Source organism: Miniopterus natalensis, chromosome 6 (assembly GCF_054644295.1).
Source record: "Miniopterus natalensis isolate mMinNat1 chromosome 6, mMinNat1.hap1, whole genome shotgun sequence".
NCBI lineage: Eukaryota > Metazoa > Chordata > Mammalia > Chiroptera > Miniopteridae > Miniopterus > Miniopterus natalensis.
In genome coordinates this window covers 22,515,288-22,528,779 of record NC_142086.1, presented here as the reverse complement: position 1 = coordinate 22,528,779, position 13,492 = coordinate 22,515,288, and the positions used below count along the sequence as shown (strand labels likewise).

At 32.9% G+C, this 13,492-nt stretch overlaps 1 protein-coding gene across 1 annotated transcript; it reads right to left on the bottom strand.

The window, feature by feature from the left end:
• Window positions 1-4,651: 4,651 nt before the first annotated feature.
• CSNK2A2IP (casein kinase 2 subunit alpha' interacting protein) lies at window positions 4,652-6,788 on the bottom strand. Its single transcript, XM_087818517.1, is given in 2 exon segments — window positions 4,652-4,727; window positions 4,729-6,788. Coding segments are annotated over 2 exon segments (2,136 nt in total).
• Between the last annotated feature and the right edge of the window lie 6,704 nt (window positions 6,789-13,492).

The window sequence follows — 13,492 nt, the reverse complement described above, 5'->3', positions numbered from 1 at the left end:
TTCACTCATATGTGGGATATAAAAATTGAAACTCATGGACATAAACAGCAGTGTGGTGGTTGCCAGAGAGAAGGGGGTGAGAGACGAAGGGGCTCCTAATATATGGTGAAGGGAGAAGATATAACTTTGGGTGGTGGGAACTCAGTGCAACATACAGATCTTGTAACATAGAAACCCCCACCTGAAACCGGTATGTTCATATTAACCACTGTCACTCTAATAAATTTAATTTTAAAAAAGAAATAGTAACCAACAATAAAAAATTAATCTTACTTATTTTTTTTACTTTCTAATATGACTACAAGAAAATTTAAAATTACATATGACTCGTTACATTTTTGTTGTGGTACTGTTGCAATTGTCAATTTTACTGTTAAATACTCTGACACAGTGTTTCTCTAGTGTTCAATGTGTGTAGAACTTACCTGAAGATCTTATGAGATTCAGAATATGATTCAGTACATTTGAGATGAAGTGAGATTCTGCATTTCTAACAAGATCTTAAGTGATAACCTATACAGCGAATCCACAGACCAAATGTTGTGCAGCATGGCTCTTGAGAACTTCCCACACATGTGCAAAAGAGGACATGAAAATTAATGTTCATGGTGACTACAATATTCAAAATTTGAAAGCTGCTAAGAGAGTAAATCTTAAAAGTCCTCTCAACACCAGAAAAAATTTTTGTAACTATGCGTTAGGATGGATATTAACTGGACTTATTGTGGTGATCATTTTGCAATATATACAAAGAGTAAATCATTATGTTGTATACATGAAAAAAAATAACATTATATATCAATTATACCTCAATAAATTTTTTAAAAGAATGTAAATGTAACATTGTATATGGTAATAAAATATATAAACTATTCAACCAAAAACTGAATATATAAGTTGTAATAAATTCACACTATGCAGTTATATAATATACATGCATATGTATGGAAATTAATTATCTATATGTTATAACAAAAATATCTCAAAAACACACTTTATACAAAAAAAACATTCAAACACACTTTATACACAAAAAACATTCAATATTAAATGTTAAATACATTATGATAAAATACATACAAAGCTTTAAAACATACAAAAACTAGATTGTTGTGGTCTCATAAATATTTAGTAAATTTCTAAAAAAATAGGCAAATATGACTTTTAGCAAATTCATGACAGTGGTTACTTTTGGAGAGTGTAAAATAGGCTTGGGATCCTGGATGGTTGTATTCACAGTGGTTAGCACAAATACACACACACACATGCACATATGCATAATTTCAATGGTGCAATCATATGTAACTGCATGTGACATCTTATAATGAGTAGGCTTTCACTTAAAACAAATCATAAATGATATATATTCTTGCTTTTTCTGACTCTCATTGAATCTTAAGTACAATAGTGTAGCCTGTCCTCTTTACCTCACTTTCTTCTTCCAACATATGCTCAAGATCATTATCCATGACCAAACGTTGTTAACAAGATATCTTCCTAAAAAAGGTAGTTCTAGTCCTAACATAAATGTAGGTGAAATAAAAGAAATAATTTTTTCACTAGGAAAAACATTACATGTATGGATCCTAGTGTATTATGTAGGGATCATGTATGCATAAAAAACTCTTTTCTACAAATGAACATCTATATTTTATCCAATCCCTCACTATTATAATGAAACACAGTGCTTACATGTTTACACAACTTTACATAGTCATAATATTTTTTAAAAAACAAATTCCAAGGAAAATGACCATAAGGATAGTAGTTGTGTATATTTTTAAGATTTTGATGTTATTGTCAAATTATCATCCAGCTAGGTCATACCACTTTACATCAACTGGTCACATCAAAATGTCACAACTCATAGGATCCACTTTTTACTTCCCAATTGGTATGTATTCTATTCTCATGCCCAGCTCTTTTTATTTAATATATTTTCTAATACTTTTCAGATGATATTTTTCTTTAAATGTAGCAGTGATTTTTTAGTCCTTCTGTTTATCTTAAATGTGATCTCATGTGTACAAGATCTGGCAGAAATTTCTGGACTTTTCTTTCTTGTTATTTCCAATTTTGAATAATATGTTGGTATCAATACAAGCTGGGAGAGAATTAGATACTTGTTACTACTTGTGCATTTTCCCCCATAAGTTTCAAGTGGTTTTATTTCCAAATTTGAAAATTGGAAAATATTGATTAAAGAATTATTTTGAAAGTAAGCACTGTTATAATTAAGAACATGATAAATAATTTCCCATACAACAGAGAAGTTAAGAACAACTAATCATAGCCCAAAAAATAATATAAAAAGCCAAAAGAAACTAAATGAGGTATAATGTTTAGAAAATAAGCTAAAAGATGGAAAATTAAACATGTATATTACATCAATAAATAAAAATCAGTTGAATTCTTTCATTTAATTTCATAAATATTTATTGAATACTTGGTATGTGGCAGGTACCAGTAGGTCCTGAGGAGTTAGTGGTAGACATGGGAGACACAGGACCTCCACCCATATTTAGTCTACAGAATACATTAAACTAGTAATTATAAAAGTGACGTATGGCACCAAAAGAAAAGTTCAAGGTGAATAAGGCACATTTCAAAGTTTTCCTGAAGAGGTTGGAGAAATCCTTGAAAACATTGTCACAAAAATGTGTTCTTTCTCATCATCACTGATCAGCTATGCATCAGCCAATATCATATTTAATATTGAAATACTAGGAAGGAACACTTTTAATGAAAGCAATGTAACAAGGATAACTGCTGCCATCAGTAACATTTTTATATATGCTTTCACTAAGACAAAAGGTACAAAGAAAATTTCAATATTCATCTTATGGGAAAGAAACAGGCTGATGAAATATCACTTATTTCAGAGAATTAAAAAAGATGAAGAGCTTCAATAGTATTAATTCAATATCAACAAACACTTTAAGATATTACTCTATTCCAAAGTCTATGTTAAAAAAAAGAGAAAGAAATAGTGAACAAGGAGTTTTCAGTCTGGTGAATGAAAATAGACAATACATGATTGCTTTAAATGTTGTTAAGAGCTGTACAAAGGGTGAAAACAGAGTTTTATGGTAATAGAAAAGCCAACTAACTCCTTTGAAAGTGGATCAGGACAAGGCTTCTCCGAAGATAGGAAGAAAGACAAAATAAAGCCCTGTAGGATAAAAATGTATAGATGGGAAGATATTTCTGGACAACAGAATTATTGACTTAAAAGTACAATGTAAGAGAGGCCTTGGCACATTTTATGTGTTGTAAAGAAATTAGCTGAAGCATCCAGAAGACTGGAGACTAAGAAATCAGTTTTGAGACACAATAACAGTTCAATCATAGCAGGAATTTAGACTTTCCTCCTGAAAACAATGTGCAATAATGAAAAGATTTTAAGCAGTGGTGTGACATTATCAAATTTGTGTCTCAGAAATGCAATCAAAAGTTAAAGTGCATGTTTAAGAGTTACTGCAGTAATCCAGGTAACAATGGCTGTGACCACTACTAAGATAGTGACCATGGGGTTGGGAAAAAAAAGACTGAATTCTATAGATAACAAGGCTGTAGAACTCATGGACTTGGAGAGGAGCAGGCAATGAGAAAAACATTCAAACATGACTCCATGATGGATGGTGATACATAAACTGAATTTGAGTATATAGGGGAAAAGAACTGTAAATGTAAAGACATAAATTGTAAATGTAAAGATGATAAATTTTGTTTTGGCCATGTTGAGTTTGCGATGTCTGTGCAATGTCCCAATTGGAAATGCTCATTATGTAGTTAGGTGATCAGAAAGATGTGGGGTGGATAGGAAGAATTGTGAGTCATCATTGTATGCAGGAGATACTAATTCTAGTCCTTGGATATGCATAAATTCACTTAAGGTGAATCGGTAAGGCAACTCCCTTCTCTTCCCACTACCAGTAGACCCAGTGGAACAAAGGCACTTTTTGAACATCTTTATTAACCCACTTTGAAAGTGTTGAACAGGTGACTTTAGAGCCCATTATTTAAATATTGGCACCATCAGCATGAGGTAGGATTATCTGTACCAGCTAGTTATTCTCTCCTGAGATTTGTTAACAAAGGTTGAATAAATCATTGGATTTCTGAGTATGGGATCTTAGCATAGAAAAATTTTCCCTAGGAACACATAACTGAAAAGATTATTCTCTCTCTATATGCTTACCTGTTAAAATGATCTGAAATTTCTTTAGAGATAGGGAAACAGATGGGCATTCATGGCTTAAGGATATCATCATTATCATATCTTATGAGGAAAGAGAATAACAATGCGCAACATACTATTCTGGGCAAGACAGATAAAGTATTTCTGGTCTATAGCCAATCATGATCAATTTAACAATAATTATATAGTGGCTACTATAAACCAGGCATTGGGTTAAAAACAAGAGATTCAGTTTTGGTTTCTAGGGATGATAGTTTATTATTTAACTAGGAAATGTACTTGAGAGTAATAGTTCCCCTTAACTAGGTACATCATCAGCTAAAATATTGAGTCCCATTCAGTTATTACTAAGAATTTTAATAAGCAAGATAGAAAATCAAGCTCTAATCTCAAAGAACTAAGGTCAATTGCTTTCAAAGAAGCACAATGTTAATTTAATCAAAATTTCTCTCATTTACTTTCCTCAAAATTTTTGAAATGTATCTTTGACTCCTTTGGCCCTTTCACTACAGAGCTATTGCTCAGGATTTGTTTGGGGGAGTGGTGGTTGACCTTGATGTGTTTTTCCAGAAAGTAGCTGGTAATTTTTGCTACATATAAACTCAAGCCAGGAGACCCCTGGAGGCAGCCGGTGGTAACTAACTAGCTTACTGAACACACAATCCGAGAGGGTAGATGTGGTAGACTCTTCGTAAGGGAAGGGTGAGGCAGGTGCAGTCAGAGAGGAAGCAGAGGAAGAAGAGGAAGAGGAAGAGGAGGAGTAAGATACGGAGGAGGAAGAAGATGGGAGCCTCGCCTCTGGCTGAGAATTACTTTTTTTAACATAAAGCAGCCAGTCAATAGCCGGAGGCTGTTGACTTACAACTTTGTTTTCTGGGGCTACTGTCACCCCTTGTATGTTATCAGGTTCAGTAGGAAATAACTCTGATATCTTCTCCATTCCTTCAAGGTTTTCTTCAAGGACTTCATCAGGTTGAGTTTTTTTCAGAGGGAATGGGAGACAAGGTGAGAAAGAAGTCTCTGGTAAGGAAAGAATAAAAACTAATTTCACCTCTATCTCCCCCTCAGAACTAGGCTCAAGTGTTGGTATGACATATAGTATTGCACGGTTAGGATCTTTTTTTCCTGTAAGATGATTACAGTGACTTTTTATGCAGGAAGCGCACACTAAACAAACCACATAACTTGATGAAAGACGGGGGCCAGGACGAGGATTTGGCCTTCCCCTCATTCTTCGAAGGAGAATTTGCCTACTGAGATCCCTTTGGATTCTGGTCTTGGAGAGAGAATTGATAACTTTATTTACAACATTATCAGGGACAGTCCCACCTCGAACAATGCAAGGATAAATATAATTTAAAGTCCATGGAGTTTCTTTATTTGAATATTTCTTTGTGGAAAGATCAAAGTTGCTTTTGTTCTGGATCCTGGAGCTCTCTGTTGTAGCAGCTATTTTACTGATGCAGTATTTGGAGCTTGGTAATGATTGGCCTGAGATATTTGGTTTGAGATGGGGTGAAGACACATCCGTGACTATGTGTTTGTCATTTGGTGAAGTGGAGTCTTGAAACTTGGAGTCATAAACTGGTGAGCTCAGGGTCCTAACGGTATGATCCAATGGAAGCACTGTCTGATATTTGCTTTGGAACAATGACAAACTCTGAGTCTGGAGGACAGAATGTGGTAAAGGTGATTTCTTTTGGTTTGAGTTAGACAATGGTATGCTCAGAGCACAAGGACTGGGGCTCAGTACAGGTGGTTTCTGAGGTTTGGAGTCAGGTACAGTTGAGCTAAAGTCCATTTGATTAGGCTTCAGTGAAGGTGATAACTGAAGCAAGGCATCTGTTTGAGGTATAGAGGTGAGTGATGGTGAGCTCAAAGATCGTTGATTGTTCTCTAATAAAGATGTGCAAAGGCTGCCCAATGAAAGTAATTTCTGAGGCTTGGACTGAGGTAATGTTGAGCTAAGGGCTCTTTGGTTAGAATTTAAAGATGATGATGTCCAGAAAATGTCTTGGGAAGGTGTTTCTTGATGATTGATGGGTAATAATGATGAACTTGAGACTTTTTTGTTAGACTTCAATGAAGGTGATGTCCAGCAAAGGTTTAAGGAAGTTGCATTCTTAGGTTTGAGGAGGGATAATTGTGAGCTCAAGCCTGCTTGATTTGATTCCAGTAATGATGGTATCTTGACGAGATCAAGTGACGATGTTGTGTGAGGTCTGGGGAGGGACAAAGGTGAGCTCACAGATCTCCAATTAGACTGCAGTGAAGTTCTCTGGTGGAGGTCTAGTAAGGGTAGAACCTGATGTTTGGACTGGGGTATTGGTGATTTCAGACCCTTGTTATAGAAGCCTTGTGAAATTGTGTCCTTAGACTTGGCAGAAGGTCTCTGCACCTTCTGGTTAAAGCTTGGTGGAGGTGCTGCAAGGTAGTTACTACCAGGTTGTACTCTCACCACAGACTGATTATTGGGTTGATTTAGATTTTCACTTGTGTACTGATGTGTTAATGACTTGGTTGAGGCCAGTTGGTAAGAGTGTTCTAAAGACTTAAAGTGCTGATCATAATATGCTAATGGCACCATTTCATGACAGTGATAGAGGTGTTTTTTGAAAGCAGTTGGTTTGTAGAGATGTTTTAGTAGCTGATAGAGTCTTTTAGCTGGATTCCATGGACAATCACTGCTTTAAAAAAAGTCTTTGATAGTTTCTAATTTCTATTTTGTAAACTCTCTGTTAATTCCCAAATATTATTAAAAGTCTCAAAATTGAGTTGTAGAGGTAGTGGGAAAAAAGTGTCACAATTTGAGATTTTTTTCTGTCTTCTTCTTAGTTTCCTAGATTTTTTTTCTCTTGAGGAAATAATTCCTGTTAAAAAAAAAAAAAAATAGTAAAGAGAGTTCAGAAGAGCTCCTGATAGGGATATTAATTTTCTCAAACAATTTGCTGCAGTGACCAGAGCCTGGCTTTATGTTAAATCTCAGTCACTTACTCTATGTGTAACTTTTGAATTAAGCTTTCTAAACACAGTTGCTCATCTGTAAAATAGATAAATATAATATTTAATTTATTGGGCTAAAGACTAAATAAGACCATATATATATGTGTGTATGTATACACATATATATATAAATATGAATAAAATGTAACAATACCCAGGATATAAGATGCTCAATAAAAGGTAATAACTCTAGCTATTTCTGGTACTTTTTAAATAATTGCTTTAGTTAAAAACAAAACCAAAAAAACACTATGTTTTTTGCATAAAGTAAGAGAATCTTAGAGAAAGGTGAAATAGAAGTTCTTCTGAAATGTTGATTTTCAATTTAAATTTGATTATCCCTCTTTATTATCAGTTAGCTTACTTTCAAAAGTCCAAAATTCTAGTTGAAAGTCTATTGCATACTTTTAGTTTTGTTCTTATTTGTTACCATTGGAGCTTTTGAAACTGTTGACTATTACCTTTAAAAATTAGTCTTCATTCATATCCATTATTTCTCTCTACTCAGATTCTCTCCATTCATTTTCTTAATTGTATCCCTAACTATCACATTAATTATGTCTAGGATTTAAAAATTTACTATAGAAACTTTATAAAAAACAGAACCTTGCTACTCCCCAAAAGCAATGCAAGCATTTCCCACTCAGAAAAGATAGCTATGCTGCTTCTTAAAAGGCAATACATAACATGACACTGTTTTTGTGCATTTTTCTTCAGGTTTTAAGGCTAAAACAGAATATGACACAAAAAACACCAAGAAAACTGATAGACCCTGATATTAGCCAGTTAAATTATTAGATTTAAGGTCCCTAAAGAATGAAAACTGTCAGAATTTGGTTTCATGATTTTTTTCTACACTTCAATGACTTGCCAACCAATTTTTTTTTTTCAGTGAAGACACTATTTATTTATTTTTAATATATCTTTATTGATTTCAGAGAGAGGAAAGGAGGGGGAGAGAGAGATAGAAACATCAATGATGAGAGAGTCATCGATCAGCTGCCTAGCCCACAACTCGGGCATGTGCCCTGACCGGGAATCAAACCCCAGTCGCCTGGATCCTAGGTCAATGCTCAACCGCTGAGCCATGCCCAGCCGGGTGCCAACCTAATTTCTGATGGACAAATGTATTCCTCGCATGTGCCAAATTATCCAATTAATTTACTATCGATTATATTACTGCTAGAATATTTTATTTATATCAAGGTGTGTTTTTACATATTTAATCTTATTTACATTTTAAAATTCATCTTATCTCAATTCACTTGTTTTTAAATCTTGATTCATACTTGTGGGATTCTCCAAGTACCAACAATATTATTTTTATTCCAATGACTTCCTAATCTATTGTCTCTAGTTCTGGTTTTCTTTTTAGCTTCAAAATTATATTTCCAACTAATCATCAGACTTTCCTATCCAAAGAATATTCCAACACAAAACGTTTAATAAAGTTATTTTCCCCTCAAGATAAATTTTCTTTTTCTATATCTTTTGTCTCAGTTCTAGAACTTAGACACTTAATTCAGGATCCTTGAAATCATCCTGGACAGTTTAATCCTCCAAAACCATTTAGACATGAAGACCTGTTGATTTTACCTCTTCCATATCTTAACCTACCTCTTTCTATCCAATCTCACACTTTCAGTGTACACTATAGGCATATCTCATCTAGATTAATATATTATTATTTTAACCTATCTTGCCCTCATAACCTAACTTACTCTCTTCCTTCTCTTCTGGCAGACACCTAAGAGCAAACTCTTGCTAGTGAGACACAGCTTCTGCTCACTCAAGGATTTCCTTTGTTTTTCCTATTTCTGCATAAGTTATAAACACTGAAGTTATTTGCAATTGTTGGATTTTGTGTGCTGTAATTTGACAACCAGTGCTTTAAAGAGAGTAGCAATCAACACAGCCCACTGTACACTGTGTGGAACCCTAACAAACTTCTAAATGGTAATTTGGAATAACTCCATGACCTTGAGGTATGAAAAGATTTAATAAACAAAATATAAAAAACAATAACCATTAAAAATTGATAATTTAAAATCAAAGACTCCCATTTATCAAAAGATACCACTATTTAGAAAGAGTAAAGGCAAATAAAAAATGTGAAAGAATATTTGTAATACATATATCCAAAAAGAGATTCATATACGTGATAACCTTTGCATGGCACTAAGAAAAAAGACAAACAATGCAATTAGAATGATGGGCAAAACACTTTAACGACACTTCAGAAATGAGGCTATCCAAAAACTAGGACATATATGAAAAAAAGCTCGGCCTCATTGGAAACCAGTGAAGTGCATATTTGAGCCACAGAGAGATACTACTGCACATTATCAGAGTGTGACTAAATAAAATTAAAACTGACAAAGCCAAGAGTGGTGATTATGGAGATTAATTAGTATATTATATTACATACAGACATATGTATCTTTTATATTTCACTCCTGGTACATTCCAACAGGCGTGCAATGTATGAATATTTACACCAAAAGACATGTACTAGAATGTCCATTGAAGCATTATTACTAATAGCTCTAAATTAGATTAACTGCCAATCAATAGCAGAATATATATATAAATAAGTTGTGATATATTCATTCAATAAATACCATACAACAATAAAATTTAACAGAAAATCTAACACCATGCTACTACATGAAAGAATCTCACATGTAAAATATTGCATGAAAAAAATCATATGCACAGAAAATACTTCATAATTTTATTATGAAAGTGCAAAATGACTTCACAGTTACTATGGTGTTAGTAGTCAAAATAATAATAAATTTGAGGAAGTAAACATTAAGAGGGAACACTATGCTTCTGGGATGGTGATAATGTTATGTTCCTTGACCTGGGTGATGATTGTATGAGTAAATTCACCTTGTGAAAATTGAGCTCCAACACTGATGCTGTGTGTATTTTTCTGTTTCTTTACTCTAATAAAAAGTTTAAAATTGAATAACTTGATGCTACTTTGAAAAGACACATCTGACACAAGATTGCAGTGTAAGAGGAAACATTAAAGGATGAACCAGATTCTGGCACACAGATGCAATGAACACAAAAAAAGAAAAAACAGGAGAACACAGTGTGGAATCCTACTATCATATGGAGATAAATAGAGGAATTCAGAGCCACTGAAACCAGTAGAAATCTATCTAAGACAAAAACCAAAGAAAAATAACATTTCTAAATGTTTCCACTTATAGACTTATCAAATGACATTCCCATTTTAAGGAATATGTTTTCCTAAAGCCTATAAATATTAGAGATAACTCAAGAAGTGGTAGACATTTGAATGAAGGTATAATTATGGAAGAAAATAAATAGCACTTATGAAAGAATTAACTTACAAATAGTCTCTGTGCCCAAATTCCTTTTGTAGTTGAGTTTTTTCAAACTTTCAATGAAGGAATATTTGTTTTATGAACTTTTTTAGAATATGATAAATTAGAAATATTCTAAACTTTTCTATAAAACTGTTGTAATAATTCTGACATAAAAATATGACAAAAATAGTTCAAAATTAAAAGAGAAATAATCCAATGTTATCACTTATTCCATATGCAAAATTCTAAATAAAATAAAACATCTAATTTTTTATTACAATGAAATAATCAATTGTCACCAACTTGATCTTATTCAAACAATGTAATGATGATTTATTAAGAAACAATTTATGTGCATAACTTACAAATAAATTTTAACAGATGCTCCAAAGTCATTTTATGATATTCACACACTATTTCTAAAAAAAAATTTTTAATAAATAAATGAAAGCAAAATGAACTCATTCAGTTGGTATTGAAATATGAGCTAGTGGCATCATAAATTGGCAATAGGCAAGCAATTCCACTAACAGTGCTACAATTTAGCATTTAGCAATTAGAAATATTTGGCAGGTGCATTAAAAAAAAAAATAAAGAAAAAACATAACAGGAGATTAATGGGGAGAAAAAGAGGACAGATATCTGTAACACTTTCAACAATAAAGATAAACAAAAAAGGGAAAAAAGAAAGAAAAAAAGAATATAACTATTGAAAACCTAATTTAGAATATAGAAAACTAATAGAATCAATAATATAACTCAGAAAGTTCAGTGAATTCACTCTTTACAGAGTCATTATATAAGATCAAGAATAGTCCCAAACATCACCATTTAACAGGAAATATGACTATAAGTACTCTATAAAAATTAGCTTTAACAATGCAATAAAAAGATTTTATTAGAAAAATGAGCAATTAAAAATTTTACAGAAAAGCAATACAAATGCCTAGTAATGAAATGAAGAAAAGTTTGCTATGTCTGCTTCTTTTGTATCTTTCATTTCACTTTCCAGTTCACAGATGTTCTTTGATCCTTCATTCTATTTCCTTTTTCAAAACATATTTCTAATAAATAGAAAAATCATAATTGGACATTGTAATAACTTTTCCACTAATGGATAAGAACAGCAGAAAATTAGTAAGCATATATAAGATTTAAAAAACACTATCAACTAATTTTACCTAATTGATATTCAGGAACACTTCACTCCAAAACATTATTTTCAATAATACATAGAATATTCACCAAAATGTTATAGACTACACAAGTCTCAAGAAATTTAAATGGGTTCAAATCATACATAGTAGGCTCTTGAATTTGTCAATGAAATTAAATTATAAATCAATAACAAAAAATCTGTGAAAAATAACCAAATGTATAAAATTAAATAATATACTTCTAAATAACCAATGGTTCAAATAAGGAGACAAAGAGAAAATTAGAAATTCTGATGCAATAAATGAAATGAAAACAAATGTGTAAACATGTGTAGGATACTGCCAAAGCAAAATTTAGGAAGGGAAGATATTTGTAGTAATAAATGACTATATTAGAAATAAAGAAACACTCAAATCAATGACATTAGCTTCTCTTTAATCAACTAGAAAAAGGAGAGTATATTTAACCAAAATTAAGTAGTGGAAATAAAATAATACAGATTAGAAGAGAAATCAATAAGATAGAAATCAGAAAAGCAAGGATAACAAAAGCTGGTTCCTAGAGGTCAATGAAGTTAAAAACATTTAGCCAGACATGTCAGAAAAAAAGAAGACATAAATTGCAAATACCAGGAAGGAAAGAGTTGACATTACCACAGAATATACCAATATAAAAAATAAGAAGAAGATAATACTGTGAATATAATTATGTCAATATGTTAGACAATCCAAATGAAAAAGACATACTTCTTGAAAGACACAAAATGCCAAAGTTCACTCAAGAATAATCAGAAATCCTGAGGATCCCTATATCTATTAAATAATTTGAATTTGAGTTTAAAACCTTCCCATAAAGAAAACACCAGACTCTGGTGGCTTCACTGGTACATTCTACCAAACATTCAAGAAAGAAATAAACCAATTCTGTTCACACTCTTACAGAAAATTAAAATAGAAGAGCTTTTTCCTAACTCATCCTATGAATCAAGCATCACCTTGATAGCAAATTCAAACAAAAACACCGTTAGATTTTAAAAATTATAGACCAATATTCCTCATATAGGCACAAAATGTCCAAAGTTTTAGCCAGTCAAATCCAATAATATATAAAAAGGATAATTAGTGCACTTCCCCAAATCCACAACCCAATCCTATGAGAACACATCATACAAGCCCCAAATGAGGAAAATTATACAAAATATTTCACCAGTACTCTTTTTGTAAACCCTCATTCAATGATATGTTTCCATTTATTTAGAGAGACAGCAAGGGAGAGGAGAGAGAGGGAGACGAGAGAGAGAGTCATCATGTGAGAGAGAAACATCGATTGGGCCCAACTGGAATCGAACCTGCAACCTGGGTATGTGCCCTGACCAGGAATCAAAACTGCGACCCATTGGTGCAGGGGACAATGCTCTGACCAACTGAGTCAAACCAGCCAGGGTCACCAGTACTCTTTAAAGGTGTCAAAACCATGGAAAACAAGAAAACTCAGACAAACTGTCACAGATTGAAGAAATCTAAACATGACTAAAGGCAATGTGGTATACTGGACTGGCTCTGGGTCAGCAAAAAGGGATCAGTGAAAAAACTGGTGAAATTTCTCATTCTCACTAATCAGTAGAGAAATGCAAATTAAAACCACAATAAAATAGTAACCACCAATAGTATGGTGATTACCAGAGGGAAAGTGGGGTTGAGGGGAGGTAGGAGAGGGTAAAGGGGGGACAAATGGTGATGGCAGGAGACTTGACTTTGGGTGGTGAACACACAATACAATATACAGA